Source organism: Bos grunniens, chromosome 26 (genome assembly GCF_055505025.1).
Source record: "Bos grunniens cultivar Pamir isolate PY7600 chromosome 26, Bosgru_T2T1.0, whole genome shotgun sequence".
NCBI lineage: Eukaryota > Metazoa > Chordata > Mammalia > Artiodactyla > Bovidae > Bos > Bos grunniens.
In genome coordinates, this window is record NC_141190.1 from 18068360 (window position 1) to 18093095 (window position 24736).

Consider the following 24736-nt stretch of genomic DNA (forward strand, 5'->3'; position numbering starts at 1 on the left):
CAGTAGGTTTTGCCATGTTACTGATCTAAATGTTTATTTATTAAAGAATCTTAAAAAAAAATTAAATTTGGCATCCAAAAGGAGGATTAGAGGCATTAAATATTTTTAAAAGTATAGCTTTATCAAATCAAGCATGCTTAAAATAGAGACTGTCTGTGAATAAGAGGAATACAGTCTTGTACTTCTTGTTCTCCTTTTATCTCATATTTCCTTATTTCTCCCAGATAAGTGACAAGGAGAGTAAAGGGACCATTCCAAAACAGCTACTGTGTGCCAGGAATTGTGGTAGGTAATTTGCACAAATACTCTCTTCAAGGCCAGTGCCAATAGTGTATTTTATGTCAGGAAAAAAAAGCAGAAAAACAAAAACCCAAGATCCCAGAAGCTATTAACTTCACTCAATCATTGTTTGCTGAACTGAGGAATTCGACTGAAAAAGAACCATTCATCATTAGAAAAGGACTCAATAAAACTGTACTTAAATGGATCTTTAATAGTATAGTTTTTATATATTTGTGTGGGATGGAGAATAATTTCATGGAGAACTATCAGAGTTCTGATAATTTTTAAAGAAATGGGTCTGACATTAATTTTACTGTATATTTAAGCATCAAATTAAAGACATGTGTTTTCAAGGTAGATTTATGTGCTAGGAACTCAAAATTAATGATATACCTAAGGCTCTACATTCTCTGCACAGATTTCCCAAACCTGGTGTTATTAACAAGTGTATAGTAAAACAGAGGACTATTTCTATTTTAAGTTCTTCCTTCTTCTTCTGACCCCTCAGCAGAGTGAAATTCAAGGATCCCCCCTGTCTCTTATGGCCAGAACTAAGATCTATAAAGGATGCAGAGCAATAAGTAGGGTCCCTGGCATGCCAAGCTTCTGGTTCCCAACCATTTTTAGGTGTTCCTTGGCAAGCATACTGAATTATAAATGCCCCAAATACTTGATAATTCCATACCTGGGAGATATGGAAAAAGGAAACTTCTAGAAGGTCAATAGTCACTGAACACATTTCTACATCTGGGCATCTTTTGAGGGAGAGAGCTTGGCCATTTGGATATGGGAAGTGTGATGACCTGGAATCAGCAGGTCCAGATTCTAGACCCACCTCTTCCTCTAACCAACTGAGTACTCTTGGCTCCAGGCTTCAGTGAAATTAGATTTTCCTTCTATCTAAAAGGAGTTAGAATTAATCCCTCTCTAAAGTCCTTTTGAGTTTGCTGTATGTGACCAGCCCTGGCATTTAAACACACTCCTGAAGCTACAGAAAAGCTGAAGAATCATTTAAAAATTAGGATATACCTTTTTGCTTGAATACTGTAAGTTTTAAATCATAACCACAGAAGTTAGATTGGACTAGCAAATAAGTAAGACCTAATATAAGTGCATTTCTGTAAAATCACTTGTACATTTCTGATCAATCTTTTCAGGCTCCTGACATGCCAAATTAGTCCAGTTCCAATTAAGTCATCATCCTCTTGGCAAACGAGGATATGGATCAATAGATGATGGTGAATGAAGTTCTTAGTTTTTTGATTCTTTGTGCCTTAATAATATCTTCTTCAAGGTAAGCCCAAACCAGCAGGGCCGCAGCAATATCAGTGATGAGAGTGGGTCTTAAGGTCAGCAGTCAGGCCATAAAACTCAACATGAAGACATCATTAACAGGCTGAAAACTGCAAGTCTCAAAGTCCAAAAGGAGGTAGCCTTTAGGAGGTGGAATCAGCGGCCTCTGGGTGGAACAGGTGGAGGAGGATGGAAAGTCTCCCTGGTCGGAGGCCTGAAATGGAAGACAAAGCAATTATGATCAAACAGATTTGATGAACTACTTCTTAGGAATCCATGATATGTTGCAAACTTGGTATACTATGGTATACTATGCAAAGGACACATCCTTCAATTAATAAAACTGGAGAGACATACGGACCTTTCAGTGGCATACATGCTAATCTGTGGATTGCAATCCTAGCCAACATTAGAATCACTCCAGGTCGGGGGCTTTGAGAAATACCAGTTCCCAGGCTCAATCCCAGACCTATTCCATCATAATCTCTGGAGGATAAGGCTCAAGCATGACAACATGTAAATAGTGTTCCTCCTTCAACCAGTTGTATTAACCATGTGGTTTATTTTGTGAAGCTTTGACATCCGGGTCCTGGCTGATCCTGGAAGGCCTGCCCCTCTGAGGGGGCTAATTCCTCTAAATAGCCTGCAGTTAGCACACATTTCACACGCAAACTAACCAATCCAGAGTCCATATCCCAATCACCTCCAGCACCAGGACTCTCAAAGTCCAGGCCTCTATCCACCCGCACTAATCACCCCAGGGCCAGGTGTTGGGCAACTGGAGACAGCCCCTGAGCCCCAAAGCCTGCAGAAATTACTCAAACTGCTGCTGCTGCTGCTAAGCCCGACTCTGTGCGATCCCATAGACGGCAGCCCACCAGGCTCCCCCGTCCCTGGGATTCTCCAGGCAAGAACACTGGAGTGGGTTGCCAAATCTGCCTAGCCTGCCTCACTGGTTCCTTCCTGCAGAACCCACAAGAAAAGTTCCTGCCCCTCTTTCTGCCCTACCTGCCCTTTCTTCTGCCTAAACCTGGGGCTCTCCTGGGTGTCCCACCCCAGCATAATGTGCCCGCCTCCTCTTGAGATCTAGGAGTATAACAAACCACCTATTCAATGGTAGTTGTCTCCTGATATGCTGACCTTGCCACACCTAAATAATAATAAAATCTATATTTTAAAACTCCAGTGATTCAAATATGCAGCCAGGCAGCAGACACACTGCAGTAGGGAGATCCTTGAGAGAGGACTTAAGAATTTCTGAAGTCAGCTTCTCACAACTACTTCTACTTGGGATCACTCAGTGTTGTCTCAACTCCATGTCCGCTTTCCTAGAAGCCTCCCTCCACATTGCCTAGATGGTTTTTGAACAGTGCTAAATGACACTCCAGATAGACCTGGGGGAATATATTTACAACAGGTTCAACAATCGAGATGGTATTTCCATATGTGTGCTGTAAAACCAATATTTAATTCTCTTGGAAGTAAGTCAATAAGTCAAGAAAGAGCGCTTTGTCAAGTGCTGTAATTGAACTGTGCTACCCTGGAACTACATACTTGATTGAATGAATCGATGAGTAAATATTTATTAAATGTCTCTTGAATGCAAGTTTTGCATAGGTCAAGGAAACAATAAAGGAGTTGGGAAAAGACAGGCCATCTCAGAAGGCAGAGAGGGAGGCAGAAGTAGAAAAGAATAACAACAGATATCCTCAAGAGGTCCTACAGCACCTGGGCGTAGATGGTTTTGTGTGATTGTCTCTTTATCCAGAGAAAACAGTCTCCTTCCATTGCCCCAACCGGCCCTATGAACCATGAGCTTAGAGGAGAAAGCTGAAGAACCCTCAGGTGTTACCAGTCATCACCTAAATGAGCTAAGGCTGGCTTGATGGTTTCCTTCCTTCCTCTCAACAAACATGTATCCACTGTGCATTAACCTCTGGTGTGGGATATAACAGTAAGTAAAGTGGGCATTGATCCCACCCTTAAAGTGCTGAGACTATAATGGATGAGACAGACAATAGGGAAAGTCAGTGCACTGTACTGAATGTTTTGTTAGGGGACGTTCGTAACCTATGAACACATGGCAGAGGCATTCATGCGCACATCTGAAGGACAAGTTCAACAAGTTCAAACTTTTCTGTTTCTCATCTGCCAGAGAGAAGTAAAGATGCCCACACTGGAGTAATGTGTGCCGCCTGGAGATGACAGGTGGAAGACGGAGAGCACTTTCTGGCTTAGAGTAGGCACTCAAGAGGTAAAGCTAATAATTTTATTATTTGTGGTGAAAGACCTGTTCTTAGACCTTTTCCCCAATAATGCCCCATGAGTCTTACATTTTACCTTCCATCACAAAGAGAGGCACGATTCCCTCCTGGTCACTCTTCCTCTGTTGACCCACTCTGCAATTGAGCAGGTCTGTAAGCAAACCTGGAGAAGGAAATGGCAACCCACTCCAGTACTCCTGCCTGGAGAGTTCTGTGGACAGAGGAGCCTGGTGGGCTGCTGTCCACGGGGTCGCACAGAGTCAGACACGACTGAAGTGACTTAGCATGTATGCATGCATTGGAGAAGGAAATGGCAATCCACTCCAGTATTCTTGCCTGGAGAATCCCCGGGACAGAGGAGTCTGGTGGGCTGCTGTCTATGGGGTCACACAGAGTCAGACACGACTGAAGCAACTTAGCAGCAGCAAACAAACCATCTCCATATTTCTTTCTGGTGAACAGCCCAGCTAAAGATTGGAAGCCCTGTCTTTGGGAATGGATTTGTGATTATACACATATCAAAACCACGGAAGTAAAATGTATCAAATCAGAATTGAGGGGTGGTCTGTGAGGAAACGGCCTCCAAGGACACTGAGAAGCTGGAGTTGGACACAGGATTGGCCAGTCCAGAGACCTGGGCACTGGCTGCTTTCTCCTCTGTGCTGAGGAGATAACTTTGGTTCAAGAACCCAGCAATCCTAATGTTGGTTAACATTGTTTTAAAGCAGGTCTGTTATTTAGACAGTATGCTTTTGTATGATCACAACATTGTTAAAAAATATTTTTAAACTTCCCTATTAGTAAATAATCTCAGGTCCAAGTCCCCTTACTCTCTGACCACTCCCCCTGCTCCTGCCTAGGGATTCCACAGATATCTTTACAAGTGAAAGTCGCTCAGTTGTGCTTGACTCTTTGCAACCCCAGGGACTATACAGTCCACGGAATTCTCCAGGCCAGAATATTGGAGTGGGTAGTCTTTCCCTTCCCCAGGGGATCTTCCCAACCCGGGGATTGAACCCAGGTCTCTCACATTGCAGGCAGATTCTTTACCAGCTGAGCCACCAGGGAAGTCCAAGCAGCTAAAAGGTTAACTCTTGGTACTCCAGGAGGCCTTCAGAAATATGCTCTGATTTGTCAGTACCTAGGCTGTGCCTTAAAGGGGAGTGCACAGATTGTTGTGCTGAGCTCATTGTGCTCAGTCGTGTCTGACTCTTCGCAACTGCATGGACTATAGCCTACCAGGCTCCTCTGTCCATGGAATTTTCTAGGCAAGAATACTGGAGTGGGTTGCCATTTCCCTCTCCAGGGGATCTTCCCCACCCGGGGATCGAACCTGCAACTCTTGCTTCTCCTGCACTGGCAGGAGGACTTTTTACCACTGCACCACCTGGGAAGCCCATAGTGATTGGCTAAATCACTAGGAAACAGCAAAACGTATTCAAAAACAAAGGGGCAATGTCTCAGCAAGATACTGGCTCTTTCTTCCTCTACTGGCAGGACTTTATACCTATGAAGAATGTGACACTGTCAGCTGCCCACTCTGTGGGAGCTGCAAGGGAAACGCCACACAAGGATATAATGCATCTGCTCCTGTTCATGTCACCATCTGCCTTCCCTAACTTTGAAGTCTGTTGGGAACTTACAGCCTGTGGGAATGTGAAGCTTCTTTCTTCTGATGTGTAACCCACCTGCACTGCGGTACATGACTTGATGGCTAGCTGTCAACCCAATCTGTATCAATCTATCATCTGCCCATTCACTTACTTGCGTGATAAATATTTGCTAAGTTCCTAGCATGTGCCAACTACTGAGTTAACTCCATATTGCACTGGGGAGAGTAGAAAAAACTTTAAAAATCAAAACAGTCTTTATCATTTTGAGGTTTACCATCTACTTGGCGAGATAGATATGCAAACAAGGGCCACCATGTGGAGTGAGTTATAATAGAGGTATTTGGGGAACACAGAAAGTTCACGCTACAGAGGAACATCAGGGGAGGCTTCAAAGAAGAGGTGAAGTCTTGACAGAGTCCTAAAGGATGTGTAGGAATCTTCTAAGCAGAGATTGGAAAGGAGTAGGAAGACAGCATTCTAGGCAAAAGGAACATATTGGGCAAAGACTGTACAAAATGGCACAGCTCACTAGGAATGCTTAAGGGGTGAAACATCAATGAATACAGGAGAGAGATGGGACTTAGGGCTACAGCATGCTAAAAAATACAGAAATGAATGCAAGGCTTTTATGCCAGGAAGTGACATCATCAGCTATTTCTGTTCTAGAAAGTGCACTCTTGTGCAATGTGGAGGAGGGACTGACTGGAGGCAGGGAGGTAAATGCAGGGATGAACTTAGGCATGGGCAGATGGAGAGGAGGGGGTGGATCTGAGAGCTGCAAGGGCAGCAGAATGAACAGAGCCTGGGGGGCTGCAAAGGAGCAAGAATGGAGGCTGCCTCCGGGGTTAGGGACTTGCGGAAGAAAGAAAATAGTGTCTTGTCTCTGGCTGGGAAGTCATGAGAAGAAGGCAGTTCAGGGCAGAGGAAGGCAGGTGGGATGATGAGTTCAATGAGATCGTGAGTGCAAAAACTGAGCTCATCATCCCACCTGCCTTCCTCTGCCCCGAACTGCCTTCTTCTCATGACTTCCAGCCAGAAAAGCCCAACATTCAGAAAACTAAGATATGGCATCCGGTCCCATCACTTCATGGCAAATAGATGGGGAAACAGTGGCTGACTTTATTTTTCTGGGCTCCAAAATCACTGGGGATGGTGACTGCAGCCATGAAATTAAAAGACTCTTGCTCCTTGGAAAGAAAGTTATGACCAACCTAGACAGCATATTAAAAAGCAGAGACATTACTTTGCCAACAAAGGTCCATCTAGTCAAGGCTATGGTTTTTCCAGTAGTCAGGTATGAATGTGAGAGTTGGACTATAAAAAAAGCTGAGCACTGAAGAATTGATGCTTTTGAACTGTGGTGTTGGAGAAGATTCTTGAGAGTCCCTTGGACTGCAAGGAGATCCAACCAGTCCATCCTAAAGGAGATCAGTCCTGGGTGTTCATTGGAGGGACTATGTTGAAACTGAAACTCCAATACTTTGGCCACCTGATGCGAAGAGCTGACTCATTTGAAAAGACCCTGATGCTGGGAAAGATTGAGGGCAGGAGGAGAAGGGGACGACAGAGGATGAGACGGTTGGATGGCATCACTGACACAATGGACACAATAGACTCTGGGAGTTGGTGATGGACAGGGAGGCCTGGCATGCTGCAGTTCAGGGGGTCACAAAGAGTCGGACACGACTGAGTGACTCAACTGAACTGAACTTGAGATCTCTGGGACCCCTGGTGAGGTCCCCAGTGAAGAGCAGGAAATAGAAGGCCCAGGTAGAGACAGAGATGGACTTAGAGCTGACAGTTCAAGCTCTGGGGACAGCATGAAGAGTGAGGAGAGGCAGGGACCAGGACTGGAGAGAGTGATGAGTGGGATGTGCTGTTTGGGGAAGGGAAGTTCAGGAGAACATAAAGGGGGAAGAGTTGTGCCAGTTCCCAGATCTGCAAGTGAAGTGGAGAATATCCAGTCAGCCTCCCGTCTTATCCATCAGTGGGTCAAGCATTCAGGACAAAGGCCCATGTTATTCGTCACTCAAACATCTCCTCATTTAATTATGAACATTATATACAGTTTCAGAACAACTGCATCTTTTCCAATCTTCACACCAAAAATGCACCCAAACCCTTTTTCTATCAATTACAGATTTCTTTGTAAACACCATTTCTTTAGTCAAATGTGTTTTCCTCCTTTTTCTCTCCCCATCTTTATCACAACATGCTTCCAGAATCTCCCAAACAATTCAACTGCCATCTCTCTTTACACGTTAAATGCATCCCCGTTTCCAGTCTTTATTTCTGGAATCCACTCCCCTAGTTGTTCTCTCTCCTGCAGACAAAGTTCCACAGAGTCTTTGAGGCTCTGCATTCAAGACTGACATTCTTCTTAATCTTGGAACAATTAGATAACTCCCTCCTTTACCTTCAAGAACAAAAGGTCTTAGATCTTCTCCCATGACGCCTGGACCTCCTTGGACAGGTAAAACACAATGACTAAACGACTGGACCCTGGAGTCAGGCACACCTAGGTTTATCACACAGATAAAGTCTCCATCCAGTCTCAAGCCCCAGTTTCTACCTCTGCAAAATGGGATAACTCTAAATATCTACCACTTGAAGTTGTGGAGAGAATTAAATGAGTTAATGCATTTAGTGAGTTTACCAGAATACCCAGCACATAGTAAGTGCCAATAAATACAAGCATTTATTACCATAACTGCTCTCCATAAACATCCCTCCCCAGTCACCAACTATATGTAATTTTCAAGTAACAGAACATAATGCAAATTCAGCAGACAGGACTAGATTATCACTAAAGTTCCTTCTAGGGCTAATGCTCTAATATGTGACCTCTAGTCTACAACAGGGAAACATGTTTGGTGAGTGTAAAGCATTTTGGGACTGTGGGAGGTTTTCATAGCAAGTGTCAGTAGGTGAATGTTGCCAGGAACACACAGAAAAGTGGTAACAGCGAAGACAGAAATGGAGAGATCCTCAGTGCAGAGTCAGCTGCTCTTTCCAGAGAAACATAAGAAAAACCTCCCTGTGGCACTTTCTCAACAAATTTCACTGATGAGGTTTATTTGAGTTAAAAGATTCAAAATGTAAAAAAAAACAACCCTAGTTAATCACCCCTTACCCACACACTGTATTTTAGACATCAAAGAATTAAACTCCTAAGACAAGCCTAGGCTTTTATTCCCAAAGCTTCCTTTCTGCCTTAGCAGACAGTTACACAAGCTAGCTTTGACCACCTTTTCAGTGGTTCCACAAGACCTCAGAAAGGTTCCTGCCAGGAGCCAGAACACACATCAAAGCCCCATAAGTCAGTCACACTCTTTTGTCTAATGCCCAGCCCCCAATCTCCATAGGCTCATCCTTCTGTATAAGAATCATACAGGCAGTTGTGGTCTTATTTAGGGCCAGAAACTCAATCCTTACAACTCTGTGAGGAAGTCCATTTATTATCTCCATTTATTGGACACAGAAATAAAGTCTCATGAAAGTTAAACAATTCATCCATGTACACAAGAGGCTGCCAGGGTATTCCCAGGTGGTGTTTCCCCACTACCAAACCATCCTGTCTCTCATCTGCATTTCATCCCCAAGTCCTTCTTATCTCCTGGTCCTCCAGAAGCACTGTCCCCACAATACAACCAAGGGAATTAATTATTCAGGAGTTGAATTCTAGCCAAACAGATTTAAAAAAAATATGCAAAATGTTGACCTTTCCCAGTGTATTTCACTGACAAAATACTGAATTTGTTACTTAGAGTCTGCAACTGAATAAAGCATCACTTAAGTGAATGAAGAGTCCACGTTGAAATGTGTCCAAAGTATGCATTTCAGTGAGTTTAGCTCTGTACTCACTCTTGGGTCACCTTAGATGTCCCCAGACCCTACTCTGCCCTGAGACTCAACAAGCAAGGAAAAAAATGTTCTGTCAGCTTCCTTGTTACCTCTGTGAGGCGGCTCGGGGTGGCACCCTGGGGGGCCTCTCAAGGGGCACGGTGGGCATGCTGTCCACTTGTAGAGGGCCTGGACTACGACTCCTGGTAACCTCGGGAGCTTCATTATCCTACAGCAAAAAAAAAAAAAAAAGATGAGAGAGAAGGCTGAAAATGACATTAAGCAGCAACACAGCGGGACAGAGCCATCCCACAAGCTCCTCGGCTCTCCCCAGGCTTTGGTGGAAGATTACTCACTGACTGAAAATCAATAACCCAGCAACACGGGGGGCAGTTTTCCACTGACTCTGACAACCAGAGTCACTGAAGAGACGATGGGACCTGAGTTACTGACATTATTAGTGACCTGAGCTCTCGTTCCTTGCTGCTCAGCGTGATTTGTGGGCCAGCAACAGCGAGCACCACCTGGCAGCTTATGAGAACCACAGGGTTTCAGGCCCCTCCTCACACCTGCATTTTCACAAGATCCTAGGTGATCCTTATGCATAGTAAAGTTTGAGGAGCATTGCTCTAGGGGAACCAGGTAGGGCTGGAGAAATTTTCTTTTTAAGCAGAAGTCCCTTTGGGGGACTGTGATTGGTCCTCCGTCACAGGATAATACAAGCTGTGCACTGGTGGGTGGCCCACCCTAGGACCCTACCTCAGGGAGTCTCCCGGGTTGGCAGTGACTTGTGTGACCCCCACCCATGGAGAAGCAGAAAAGCATGGTGAGAGAAAAAGCAGACACCCACAGGAAAAAGGAGACCAGAGAGTGTGTGGCCTGGGGGCGGTGGCGGGGGGGACACAAACCACCAGCCCCAGCTCTGCACGCCTGCCGCTCCTGACCCAGGCCCAGAAAGCTGACTGCCACCCCTGGATTCCCAGATACTCACCCAGTTCCCTCTCTCAGAAACCCTTTTGGTTTAACCCTCTCCCTCCTTCCTTCCCTCTTTCCCTTCCTTTCTTCTCCTCTTTATTGATGGGAAATTAATATAACATAAAGTGATCATTTTAAAGTGAACAATCAGTGCCATTCAGTACGTTCACAATATCGTGCAACCACCATTTCTGTCTAGTCCCGGACATTTTCCCGACACCCCCTAAAGGAAACACTATCCCTTAGGCAGTTTCTCCCCATTTCCCCTATCCCCAGCCCTGGTAACCACCAGCCTTCTATCTCGATGGATCTACCTATTCTGGATGTCTCAAATAAATGAAGTCCCACATGGATGATCTTTTGTGTCTGGCTTCTTTCTCTTGGATTTCTCTTTCCTGCAGTGAAATGACCCCTGAGACAAAGACCTATGTGGGTGGGGGTGCCCCAGCTCTCACCTCATTGTCCCCCTCCATCCCGCTGCTCACACTGAGGAGGCTCCGGGTGCTGGACCGGTTACTCGCGCTGCCTAAAGGGTGCAAACAGAGTCAGCTGGACTGTGCAGGCTCTCGAGATGAAGTAAAAGGCAAAAATCTAGCACTTACTGATAGAAACAGTACATAAGCTGTGAATGCAGGATTCTTCAAAATGCTGCTATCTAATAATATACCACGTTATTAGAGTTCACTTCTTTCAGCATAAAAATGGGTCATCTTTTTATGACCACGTTTCGCTTTATAGCTACCATTTACCAAGAGCTCACCCCACGTTCTATGCTTTAAAAGCATGACTGCCTTTAATCCCTAGGAAAACCTTATCTGATGCTAGTACTTCGATTTGACAGACTAGGAAGCAGAGGTGCTCTGTTTCTCACCTGTTCAGTGGTGTTTCTTAAATCTGCAAACAAACTTTGTTACTGAAGTTTTTTTACCTATTTAGGAATTACAGCAAGCACATGCAAGCATCACGCACGTATACACACCTTCTAAAAGGGGGCCAGTGTGACACAAAACACAAAGCACAAATTCAAAAGTATGATTTACACACCAGATAGGAACTATGACTGTGTGAGTTCAGCTGCTTAGAGATGTAAGTTGGGGATTTATCATCTAAATCACTGAAACAGCATTATCCAATTGAGTTTTCTGGAAATGTTCTGCTGTGTGCTGTTCAGTTTGGTAGCTAATGTGACATAGCGCAACTGAGGAACGGAATTTTAAATTTTATTTAGTTTTAACGAACAGATTTACATAGTCACATGCAGTTATGGGCTACTGTACTGGGCAGGACAGCATTAGAACAAGCTCAAGGACGTGATGGTTTGGCAGTGAAGAAGGAAGATTAACAGTTAATCAACTAAAACTTTGACTTTAATTTTTCCAATATATGCTGTTAACAGTATTGCCAGCACTTAGGTTTAGCTGAATTTTCACTCAAAATAGCTACTTATATTAGATTATAGGTAAACTGTCTTACGGAGAAGGCAATGGCATCCCACTCCAGTACTCTTGCCTGGAAAATTCCAAGGACAGAGGAGCCTGGTGGGCTGCAGTCCATGGGGTCGCTGAGTTGGACATGACTGAGCGACTTCGCTTTCACTTTTCACTTTCATGCACTGGAGAAGGAAATGGCAACCCACTCCAGTGTTCTTGCCTGGAGAATCCCGGGGATGGGGCAGCCTGGTGGGCTGCTGTCTATGGGGTCGCACAGAGTCGGACATGACTGCAGCGGCTTAGCAGCAGCAGCAAACTGTCTTAGTTTTGACTTTATTATGGCATCAACTTTGACCTAATTAATTTAGATACCAGCTTTACAAAAGCAGGTTGAGATTATAATTTTGGATTATTTCTTGGAGGCAGATTTTTAAATTTAAGATAATGTGTCAAAATATTTCTAGAAACCAGGGGATTGAGAGTTTGTTTCAGAGTTAAGGACAACATGACCCTGTCTCTTTCTATCCAGTTGCCCACATATAACACTGTTCGCTCAGCTAGAACGTCCTTTCCTTCCCACTCCCCCAGCCCACTCCATCCACAAATTTGAAACCTCCTCAGGCTCCAATGCTCAGGACAAATGCTATCAAAACCTTTCCTGATTCCCCCAAATGGAAGTAACCCCTCCTGTGCATGGGCTTCCATCCCTGTGGGGCCAAGCCTCCACGTCATTCATCATTGTTCATCTTATTCCTTTACAACCAACCAGACTCCTTCCAGAGATTATCTGCTGGGAGGGAGCAAAAAGGTGTCCAGGAGCTGATTCTAGGATCCTGGAAATTCATACCTACCAGCTCCCACTATCCTTTCCCTTGGTGTTGTTGAATTTTTAACCCCCAGTGCTTGACTTTGAACCCTCACTCCTGGTTTATCTGCCCTGGCCCTCTCCCTTCTCCAAGGCCGATGACCTGGTTGGCCCCAACCCACCTGGATGGCACCATTGGTGGGAGGTTCTGGCCCCGGGCCCCCATCACATTCACTCTTGTTGGGGGAAAGGGGCAGTGCCCATGCCTTGCCAGGCTTCTGTCACCAGGGAAGAAGGATCAGACAAGCCTCTTGCACTCTTTTTACACTTTCTCTCCTCCATTATAAGCTCCCAGAGGACAGACCCTGTTTCTTTTTTAGCTTTATGTCTCCAGTGTACAGTCTAGCTCCACATGCACAGATTGATAGGGGTATGAATGAGAGAAAAAAATGATCATGTATATGATTGTTAAGAAACTTGAGTCAGGCAAACAAGAAGGAGCTCAATGGTCTTTCTTTAATGAAACTTTTGTTCTCTTAAACATAACACTAATATCTTGTGCTTAAAATTGTAGATATAACTAGATTTAACCTGAAACTGTTTTCCTCTAGTTTCCAAGAGATAGCAGCTGCAGCACGATAAAATAGTGCTGTTTTTAGGGCATGATTCTGGGGGTTGAAGGGCTGTTGGTGGCTCGGAGCTGGACTATCCTCATTCTCTCTCCTTGCCCTGTGAACTCTCTCTCTTTGGAAGGAAATATGTCCCCAAGGTTGAGTACACAGAAAGATCTGTATGTGAACCCCCGATCCTCTGCTTAATTGTCAAGTGACCCAGGATTAGATGCTTAGCCTATGTCTCGGTTTCCTGATCTCAGAGCACTACTGTATAGGATGAGATCGTATGGTAACATGCTTGGCACAGAGCCTGTAAGAGCAAGCATTTAATTAATTACCGCAGCTATCATCATCATCAATTTCAAGATGGCAGATTATCCATTAGTGACTCAAGGACGCCACCTCCAGTATCCACACCTTTGTACTGCCTCCTCCTCACCTCCCTCTTGGCTTAGCCACAGGACTCACTTTCGCCAATATGACATTATCAAGTGTGATGTAAGGCAAAGCTCGATAAGCACTTGCACACCGGGGCTTGCTTTTCTGGAATGCTCCCTATATGGATCTTGTTATCACACAAGAAGTTCAGGCTATTGAATTAGAGGCCATATACAGAGAGGCCCTGAAGAATGAGAGGCCATCATGGATGCTCCAGTCTGTGCCAAGCTTACAGCTGAGTACAGTTGCACAAGTGACCCCAACTGGCCACATGGGGCAGAGGTGAACCATCCCCACGGCCTCCTGGCCAAGTTTAGAATCAGGCTTAAATAAATGATTGTGTTTAAAGCCGTTGCATTTTTGGATAGTTTGTTATACAGCAATAGATAACTGAATAACAGGGACCGGATGCAATCTACAGCCACGGAGCAAAATAAAACCCTCTGGCCTGTCATTTAATACATTTCTTACCCAATCAGCTAGCAATCCCTGGGCAGTAAACCACCACACAAGGTAAAACAGCAGAGTTTACGCTTTCCATTCTATTCTCACTCCAAAGTAACTCAAAGTAAAACATACAGATAAAATAGTTTGAATGAATCCAAACCCGAAATGAGTATTCTGTGTTTATCTTGTTAAATTTCCCCTTTCCTTACCCCAGAAAGCCCTGCCTTCACCCCCACCCCAGAGTGTCTACACTCCTTCTCTCCTCCACAGCACAGCTGAGATGGGTTGCCTGCCCCTTGCTTCCTCTGCCATCTGTGATCACTGGGAAAATCTCTCCCATTTCTGAACTTGTCAGAATTCTCTAACTTGCCTCAAGGGGGTAGTATATATTATTACCCTCATTATGTAAGGGAGATTTTCATCTCTATCAAGTCCAGACTTAACATGGCTGTGTGGTACGCTTTGGGTATGTTTCAACAGGTAACAGTGGCAGAGGGAAGAGCTGGGTTCTACTCCTACTGCCATTGACTGGTTGTGGGACGTCGGGCAAAACTCTTTCTCTTTCTGGGTTACAAATACCCTGCTAAAAAAGTAAGGAGGAGGAACAGTTCAGAGGCTCTTGACCTAAGTCCACAGATGGGCAAAATTGTGTGTGTGTTGAAACACATGCAAGTGTATTTTTATCAGAAGGACATGCAGAGCATACGTCAGATTCTCAAAGGGGTTCGTGATACAGAAAAGATAAAGAAGCCCTGGGTTAGATGAGCTTCCAATTCCTACCTCCACATGGCAGTCTTCCACCTGACATTCAAGGAGACTTTGAGTCCTGAAATTCAGCTTGTCTCTTGCTCTTTTATTTTTTGCCCCTAGCCACTTTTGTTAACACTGAAATGTAAGAAAGCAGGGAAACTCAATCTATTTGGCTTGTGAAGCGGGCGTGTCTGAAGTCAGTTAACATTGCCCTGGATCCGGAAACAAAGCCTCAGCTCCTGCCTGCACATCAGCGGGTATTGTCTGTCGCAATCAGACTCCTATTCAAGCTTTCAAGCCAAAAGAAAAACATTTCCAAATCAGATCCTCAACTGCCTATACAGTTGGAATTCTGAAATCTGAATCCACTGTTACCTAATGTTTTTGACTTTGTGACTTTTCCTTTCCCTGACCACGGTTGAAGCAAAAAGAACAGTAAGCAAGAGTCTTGACCCTGATCCAGTCTGCCTGAGCTCAAATCCAAGCGCTACCCCTTGTTGGCTATTTAACCTAGAGGAAGGCCCTAGGCTGCCTGTTTCCCCCTCAGTAAAAAGAGGTGATAGTACCTATCCTGCAGAGTGATTACGATAATTAAATCAGAGAATCTGTGGAAGAGGCTTAGCAGATAGTGAATGCTCAATAACTATTAACCAGTACTATTACTAGGATTTTTCATTTATAAAAGTGGTAGAGTAATAATTATCACACACTCCGCCTTCCGGGGATACTAATGTAAAGGGTCTTCTGTGCCCTCAAAAAAAGGCAAACCTCACAGGCTAAATGTCCCTCATTTCTTACACCTCCTAGGCCCAAACCAGGCTCCAGTTAATATCTTCTGGGCTCATCATAGAGCATGTTTCCAAGACCCAAAGGCACCTGCTGGAGTCCAGCTGTGAAGGCACCTGGGGCCACCTGCTTACTTGCTGTGCTGGAGGTACTGTCTGTTTTCCAGTCTCCTCGTCTTAGCTCTGTCCTTGGGGGAAAGACGCTTTTCCTGGGGCCACTCTCATAGACTCCATACTCCACTTTCCCAGGCATGTGCTGTGAGTGCCGAATTGGGACCGTGATCTCCAAGTCTGGAATTAGAGAGAAAGGGATCAGCTTTAAGGAACCGGGATGCCAGTTACCAAACTGCCAGTTACCAAACTGCGAAGCTGCTTCCTCTCTACCCGCCTCCTTCCCCTGAACCTGGAGGGGAGGGGAAGGAAAGGAGAGGAGGGGAGGGGAGGGGGAGAAGGAGAAGGGGAGGAGCCACGGGGAAAGAGGGGCAGGAGGGTGGGGACCCTGCCCAATCAGCACGGAAGCTCCACAGAACCATGCATGGCAATCACTGGCAGAAGGTTGGGTGGAGGAATGTTGGAAAGGGCAGAGAAGTACTTTTCCATCAGGTGACAGAAAGAATGTGCAATTAGGGAAAGGTTGGTGGCTCAGACTGTAAAGAATTCCCCTGCAATGCAGCAGACTGGGGTTCAATCCCTGTGTCAGGAAGGTGCCCTGGAGAAGGGAATGGCTACCCACTCCAATATTCTTGCCTGGAGAATTTAATGGACAGAAGAGCCTGGGAGTCGGACACAACTGAGCGACTAACACGTTCATGGGTGCCCCAGCTCTGCCACTCAACTGTGGAACTTGAGTTAGTCAGCCAACCCCTCTGATTTCTCCTTTTCTAAGGACGGGTTACGAATGCCATTGATTGTAATACTAGGTTATCCTGCACGTCATGCATAGTTCCGAGAGCCTACATATTCTTAGCTTCTTCAGTCCTCCAACACCCATGAAATAAATACTATTGTCAGCATGCTCAATAGAAACTAAGGTATAGAGACGTGAAGTAGCGTCTCCCAAGTCCCCATCAAGCAGCTGGTAAGTGGGATAGCTGGGATGTGAACCCAGGCTCCAAAGTCCAGGCCCTTACGGACTCGGTTGCCTCCCATAGAGACGGTGGGTGGTCCACAATGACAGTAATGATCCAGAGAATTCATGGAAAGAGGTCCATAAGATCCATGAAAGATTTTGTGACTTGCAAGGCTGATCACTGGTTTGAGACCCCACAGATTCAGCAAGATAATTCCTTTGTCCTGCAAAGCATTAACCTGGCCTCTTCACTGGCTTTGCCCGATCAGTGACTGGTCTTTCTTCCCTGTGCCCTGGGGATTTCCACCCCTGGTTGCTATGAGCAGAAAACAACCCCAACTGACAAGTGGAACAAAGTATCTGTGGGTGCCCGACCCAGCTTCCTCCCTAGGTAAGTGTGAAAGCCAGGTGAGCTCCTGTCACAGGGCTCCCCTTAAGGCCCCGGACCTTCCCAAGTCTCGGGGCAGAGACTCTAGGAAGAGGTGTAAGCGTGGGTGGGCTTTCGGAGATGTGTGCCCTTAATCTCAAGGAACTACTTCCTCCTCTGCCTCCCCTCTGTTAGGGAGCAGGTGTGGCAGGAAGTCTAGGGAGTGTGGCACCTGCCAAAGCCAGAGGTCTGCCAAGAAGGGTGACTGTGTACACTAGCACAGCAGGGAAGAGCGGGGTGGGGATGGGCTGGATGGAGCGTGTGCTCGGCATTCGCACGGAGAGTATTAAAACAGCGGATTGCCGGCTTGCGTGGGCTCGAGCTTGCCTCATTCTAGAGACCCCGATCTCAAGGGTAGTGTATGGTCCTAGCTTTCCAGACCTCTGTGTAACACAGGTCTTTTTCACATCCTTAGCCTCCTTTGGTTATAACTGAGCAGTGGAAGCTCCCACCCACTTGGGTGCCCAAGCCTGAAAGTGCGTGGGCAGGGACTAGTCAGTGAGCCCCACATGGGTGTGAACCCACAGTGTCTCAGAGCCCAAACACGTAACGCATTCTCCCCCTCAGCTTTGACTGACGTTTTTAATGACAATCTTTTCAAGGTAAATTCGTGACTGCTTAATTCACTTCAGTGAAGCAGTTTTCAGCTCACAACCAGTTCAAGGAAAGATAAGTAAAATACACAGGAAAAAAGTTGGGAATCAAAGTTCAAAAAAATCAAGTAGATCCAGGCTAAATGTCCACAAAATCCTGATATTCTTTGAACAGAGGAACAGTGCCAGGAAAAATAATTATCATCACTATACTGGGAATCGCTTTTCCCAAAGTGCATTCACATGTGCTAAAATTCCTCCTCTGAACTTTGCTACTCTGGTAAGTGGGCTTTTCTGGTGGTTCAGTGGTAAAGAACTTTCCTGCCAACGTGGGTTTGACCCCGGGGTCAGGAAGATCCCTTGAAGAAGGAAATGGCAAACCCACTCCAATATTCTTGCCTGGGAAATCCCACAGACAGAGGAGCCTGGCAAGCTGTAGTCCATGGGGCCACAAAGAGTTGGACACAATTTAGAGACTAAACAACAACTCTGTTAAGCAGATAAACTGGGTGTGACCACAGATGGGGAAACTGAGGCATGAAGCGGTTAATGGAAAAGTCTTGGATCATGAAATGATTTGGAGACAAAGCTGGGATCAGAATCCAGGTTTCCTGGGACCCAGCTTGCATCTCTAGGTCCTGCCCTGCACTGACCACAGACACACCCAGAACACAAATATTGGTATTCTTCTCTGTGGGGTCAGGGCATTCAGTAAGTCCTGGGCCAGCCAGCCCTCTTCTGACTTCCTACATTATCAGTGCTCTGCACAGTCTCAGTGAGAGTAAGCCAACTCCCAGGGCTGAGAACAGACTGGCAGGTTATTATGAACAGACTGTTACTTCTTAATCGTCCTTGGTCTTTTAACCCAAATTAAAGAAAAATCATTATTGTTTTTCTTTTCTAAGGCAAATGAGGTTTCCAAATGAATAGAGTCAGTCCTTGAGTGGGGTGGCCTCCATTCTTTGAAAAGATTGTTCAAGCAGAAATGCCATTCATCAGCCCCAATTCTCCTATAGGTCAATGTTATCCTGTGTGGACAATTTTCAAATGTTTTTTTTTTGTTTTTTGTAAAGCAGAATTCTTTCCTCTAAAGAAAACAGAAGCTCAAAATAGAAACAGATTTTTTTGTAAAGGAGTTGCAATGGTTGAAGCGGAGTAAGGGGCCCCAAGTCCTGTCCCATTCTTAACCTACCCCCTACCCCATCCCTAACTGCCACTCTGCTCCTACCTGCTACCCTTACAAGCATGGATGCACCAGTGCTGGGGCAGCTGAATGTGAAAACCCTGGAATAGGCAATTTTAAGTTAGTATGTCACTAAATACATGATTGAGCTTTATGCAATTAACTAATACATCACACTTACTCAGCCACAAATGGCGACTTTGCTTTGGCAGATGCTCTGATGCCCGGGGACCTGGCCAGGTCGTGCAGGGTCCAGCTTCCACCTGCATGAGCTTTTTCTGGGAGCCAGATTCCAAGTGCCCATCTCCCAGCAGGCATCACACAAAGACACAGGAGCTGGTGTCTAAATGCCCCATGGGAGGGATAGCCATTCCAGAGTGTTCTCCGTTGACTCCTAGTGTCTTTGTGGAGAGGAAGCTGCAGTCTCCGTGGTGCTAACTGCCGGCTGCTGGCCACCTTTTCTTCCTCTCTCGCTTCCCCACCCCCTACTGTGCTCCCCAGGGTCACCTCCCAAATCAGCTGTGGGTGTGTGTGCTTAGTCGCTCAGTTGTGTCCAACTCTTTGCAACCCCATGGACTGAGGCCCACCAGGCTCCTCTGTCCTTGGGGATTCTCCAGGCAAGAATACTGGAGTGGGTTGCCATGCCCTCCTCCAGGGGATCTTCCCAATGGAGGGATAGAATCCAGGTCTCCCACATTGCAGGTGGATTCTTTACCGACTGAGCCACCAAGGATGCCCCCACATGCCCCACCAAATCACAGCTTTCTTGACACTGTGTATATTTAAAAGTGTGAAATGTTTCATTCAATCAAGTCTTCTTCTTCTTCTTCTTCTTTTTTTAGCCATGTTGTGCAGATTGTGGGATCTTAGTCCCCCAACCAGGGCTCAAACCCATGACCTTCAATGGAAGTATGGAGTCCTGACCACTGGACCACCAGGGATGTCCCATGGTTCTTGTGCCATAGTTTTAAAAAGCACCTCCGCCTTCTACCACTGGGTACCCTGCCGTCTGACCCTAGGATGAATACAGCTCTTGAACGACTTTCTTCCTCCTCTCCTTTGTCCTCTTCCCAACCAGAAGGCAGACAAGTATGAGTGTGGCTAATGGCAGCACACATTTAAAACCTCGTCACCCAGGCAGGAGTCTGAGGATGACCCCTCTGACCTTCCGCCCACTCCTTGCCCAGGGATGGTGGTGCCACACGGGTAGCACCTGGAGGAGGGAGGGTCAAGGGGAGCAGAGGGTTCTCAGTGCGCACAACTGGAATCCATGGCCCTGCTACTGGACCTCCGCTACACACGGCAGGAGCTCCGCTGCACCTGAGATCCGTGTGGTGTGGACACCGATGACACAGTAGACCTGCTTGAACCAGATACTGACACTACGTGAATGGGACTTTCTCCTTTCTCTGCTCAGAGAAACATGTCTTCCTAAATGCCAAGGGGAGAGTCAGGTGCCTAGGAGAAAGCATTATTGTCCTCTCTCATGGGAGGAGAGAGGGGTACAGAGTTCAAGCCTTCCTTTCTTTCATTTGCTGACATGCCTTATGTGCCAGCCAGGTACTAGATTTACAGAATTAACAAGACAAAGTCATTGTTCCAAAGGACCTTACAGCCTATTGGGGGACCCAGATCTGTAATGAGGGTGACAGGTGCTGGACGAGTGGTCTGCCCATTCAGGCCCCAGCAGAAAAGACAGTCAAGGAAAACAGACCATAGCAAAGTCCCCCAGCGTGCAGGAGCCCCAGGAAGCCACATACCTGTCTGCTTTCCTGATTTTTGTTTCTCTCTCTGTCTTCGGGTGATGCTATCTCTTAGCCGTTTAAGATTTTCCTGGAAAAATTTAGTTTGTTTTTAAAAATATACACCAGAATTATACCCTCAAGGCATTAGAGTTTCTTTCTGATTTTATGACATTTGCAAGATATATCACATTGCAATAACATTTCCAACATGCAAATGAGGCCAAGTGCATTTGCAATCAGTTCCCAGAGAAATTCAAGTCCTCTTAGAAGCTACGCCTGAAGAGAAGACGTCTTGTCCACAACAAAGGGTCTCCCCTCCTCTCTGGTTCCCAGTTCCTTCCCAGCCTTATAATCCACCCCCACCTTGCACGCCCCTTAGACAGGCCAGTCTCCTACCTGCTTACAAGCTCTCCACCCTCATTCCCACCTCTGAGACTGTGTTCTCGCACATTCCCCTGACCTTGAGGGACAATGATTCCATGACTCTGTTCCCAGCCTGGGTCAAGGCCCACCTTCTAAACCACCTCCCCCTACAGCAGACTGTCCCAGTCTTTAGTGATGCCCATGCCATGTGGCACTGGGTTATGATGTGTGTGCCGTGTGCATGTGTGCATGCGTGTGTTGTGTGTGTGTGTGTGTGTGTGTGTAGTCTCTTCAGAGGCACTGAGCTCTTAAAGGGCAAGAGACCAGGTCTTGCACCTTCCTGTCATCCTTCTGTTTGGGCTATCACAGTCATTCAATAAATGTTAAACAGACATGTGAGGAGCAATATTTGTTGCTATTTTAGTTCATAAACAACAATCACCTTGAAGTGAAGTGTCTGAGCATTCTAGGGAAATGCCCCAGGGACTAACACTCAGACCATCTGGCTGGAGCAGAACGTTCCTGTGAGGGAGCCACAGAGGCAGGACAGAAAGACTGGTTGGGTTGTGACTGCAGCTGAGAGACTGAGCTTGGGCCAGGAAGCAGCAGGGAGACACTGGAAGTTGGGGGCTGGCCATAGCCGTAAGGTCGGGCAGAGAGGAGGGGGAAGGAGTTGGAGGCAAGGAGACCCACCTGAAGACGATGTGATAGGGCAGATGTAGGTGACACAGGTCAGCATGAGGATGTGGCAGAGGGAGCGCAAAGATAGGAGCAGAGGCGAGAGGAAGAATGCACGGAGCAAGACCAAGTAAGACACACAGCGGGCTGGATGTGGGGGAGTGTGGAGAAGAGCCCAGGAGAGTCTGAAGTCCGGACATCGGCCTCTGGAAGATAACAGTGAGTGAACAGACACAGGGAGCCAGGCCAGGGAAGAGGCCTCAAGGGCCTGTGTGTTGTTGGGTGTGCTGCAGGTCTAGGATACCTCGGGGGACATGCCCAGCTGGTGGCTGAAAAGACGTTACCAGAGACACAGAAGCAAGAGTCACCTGAAGAGAGAAGGAGCTGAAGGGAAGGTGCCTGCTCACGAGAGGGGAAGTAAGGGACAGAGACAGAGGAAAATGGGGCACAATGGGGCAGCCCCTGGTATGGTCTTCACACTGTCCAGTCCTCGGACTCCTTGGCTCTGTAAGTGCCAGGAGGCAATCAGAGCATGGAGTACTCTCAGCATTTACTATGTGCCAGGCATGCCAAGGGCTTCACAAGGTTGACGTTGTCTAGCCCTCTTCCCTCACACTTCAGAGATGGGAAAGCAGAGGTACAGAGAGGCTGTGGTCGTCCAGTCTAAAGAGGCAGAGTAAGGCTGGACTCAGGCTGCCTGGCACTGGAGCTCTGGCTACTCCTGATGACCATGCTGCGTGGCACCAACTTGGCAAGGACTCAGAAGATCAGTGTTTGGCCAAGACCAGCCTGTTCCCAGCAGTACTGCAGCCTCCCTGGGTCTCCTGGGTGAGGAGGGCCCTGGGTTCCTGCATCCAGACCCCCAGAGGGAGGGAGACAGGCTGGGAGAGAGTGCTTTAGGAGCACTCAGAGGGCAGACACAGCATTGCGAAGGGAGCACAGGCTCTGAAATGAGAAAGGTTTCCTTTGAATCCTGACCCTGCCTCCCTACCTCTCTGAGCCTCGGTGTTCTGTAAAGTGAAGTGAAAGTGTTAGTAGCTCAGCTGTGTCTTGACTCTTTGTGGCCTTACAGACAGTAGCCGACCAGGCTCCTCAGTCCATTGAATTCTCCAGGCAAGGATGGGTAGCCATTCTCTTCTCCAGGGGATCTTCCCTACCCAGGAACTGAACCCAGGTCTCCTCCATTGCAGGCAGATTCTTTTTTGTCTGAGCCACCAGGGAAGCCCAATGACACTTATGTCCATGCCTGCTGTGAGGAGTGGAAGAGATTGGGTCCACTCAGCACTTAGCACAGTGCCACAGACTGTTGTCAGAGCTGGACGAATGCAGCTTTAGGACTCACGTCCCCATGTGTCACAGTGTGTGTCACCATGTAACTACATGTCCTCATGTAACAGCAGGACTCTCCTGACAGCCAAGCCCTCTGATCCCAGTTTCCTCTTGAGTGGTGACCATTGGGGTGGGTATAGGGTCGTCCTTTCCAGATCTTTGCATTTGTAAACATGGCTACAGTTTGTGTGTGCATCTGTGTGTGGGGGGGCGGGAGGTGGGAGTGTATATACGAGAGTGTGTTTTAACTTGAGTGGTTTTATGTCAGTGACTTGCTTTGCTCACTTAAGTGTAATTCTTGGGAGCCATCCAAGTTCTCTTTGAGTTCTAAGGTGTGGTAGTTCTGTGGGCGTGTCGGCACTAGGAGTAGAGAGAAGGCCTCTGAAAAGCAAAAAGCTAGAAAGCAAAAGTAGAGGGCCACATGCAGAGGGAAGTGGCAGGGCAGAACTGGGGGTTATAATTGAGTCTCGGTTCCTGATCTGGAGCCTCATGACAACAAGAAAGGCCAACCAGCACTCGGCCAGGGAGCCATACGGTTCCAGACAACAGGTGACAAATGCAAGTATGCAGTGACTCACCACGACACTCAAACAGACGTTCTCAGACCCAGCCCAGGTGTGCAGTTACAGCATGGACTCAGCCCTTCTCTACCGTCTAGCGGAGAGTCAGACACGAAACAAAGTCCATCCAGAGCCAGTTACCTGCTGGAAGCGGAAGGACTCTGACCGCCTCTTCTGGTTGAGCTGCCACTCTTTGAAGTGCAGCACGGCCTCGTCCACGTTGACGATGCCCAGCTTCACCTGCTCCTGGAGGGTAATGAGTTGCCGCTGGCCTGGTGTTTTCATCCCAGCAAAGGGATCATATATGCTCGACTGAGGCCTGTCCCTCCACGGTCTGACAAGTGGCTCTGGAAAGGAAAGAGAAACTCAGTTTCCAGGCTCCTCCACTGGAGAGAGCTGACCGGGTGAATGGGGTTCATGATGCTGGCTGTGGTCTCAAGAGGACATGTCTCAGAAGAACAATCGCATGTGGAATCAAGACAAGGGAGATGCTACATGGAATCAGAGAGAGGGAAGCAGCTAATACTTTCAAAGCCTATGACACTAAAGTAGACAAGGTCACAACATTTTAGAAAGGTATAGCAACCAGGAGGGCTTCCCAGGTGGTGCTGGTGGTAAAGAACCCGCCTGCCAAGAGAGACATAAGAGATGCGGGTCCAATCCCTGGGTGGCGAAGATTCTCTGGAGGAGGGCATGGCAACCCACTCCAGTATTCTTGTCTGGAGAAATCCCATGGACAGAGGAGCCTGGTAGGCTATAGTCCATGGGGTCGTAAAAAGTTGGACACAATTGAATGACTTAGCACACATGCATGCACACAGCATCCAGTAGATAAGTCAACATGAATTACTGAGAAGTCTTTAGACCAGCATTTCTCAACCTTAGCACTACTGACATTTTGGACTAGGTAATTCTTGGTTGGGGTTGGCTGGCTGTCTTGTACACTGTAGGATGTTTAACCTTATCCCTGGCCTCTACCCACTTGATGATAATAGCATCTCCTTCCTCAGCTGCCACAACAACAACAAAAAATGTCCCAGGGCTTCCGTGGTGGTCCAGTGATTAAGAATCTTCCTGCCAAAAAAAAAAAAGAATCTTCCTGCCAATGCAGGGGACACAGGTTCTATCCCTGCTCTGGGAAGACTCCACATGCCACGGGACAACTAAGTCTATGCATCACAACTACTGAGCCTGTGCTCTAGAGGCCAAGAGACACAGCTACTGAGCCCACATGCCCGAGAGCCCATGAT

At 46.8% G+C, this 24736-nt stretch overlaps 1 protein-coding gene across 4 annotated transcripts in view; it reads right to left on the reverse strand.

Moving 5' to 3' along the window:
* Positions 1–473: 473 nt before the first annotated feature.
* PIK3AP1 (phosphoinositide-3-kinase adaptor protein 1) overlaps positions 474–24736 on the reverse strand; it is a 120337-nt gene continuing 96074 nt past the window's right edge. For all 4 annotated transcript variants that reach the window (XM_086379326.1, XM_086379325.1, XM_086379328.1 and 1 more), the window contains 6 exons: positions 23628–23833; positions 20572–20644; positions 15675–15830; positions 10726–10796; positions 9406–9524; positions 474–1789 (listed from right to left, as the gene is read on the reverse strand). In XM_086379326.1, coding sequence (XP_086235452.1) covers positions 1732–1789; positions 9406–9524; positions 10726–10796; positions 15675–15830; positions 20572–20644; positions 23628–23833 — 683 coding nt within the window. In that variant the 3' untranslated portion in view covers positions 474–1731. The remainder of the gene's footprint in view (positions 1790–9405; positions 9525–10725; positions 10797–15674; positions 15831–20571; positions 20645–23627; positions 23834–24736) is intronic.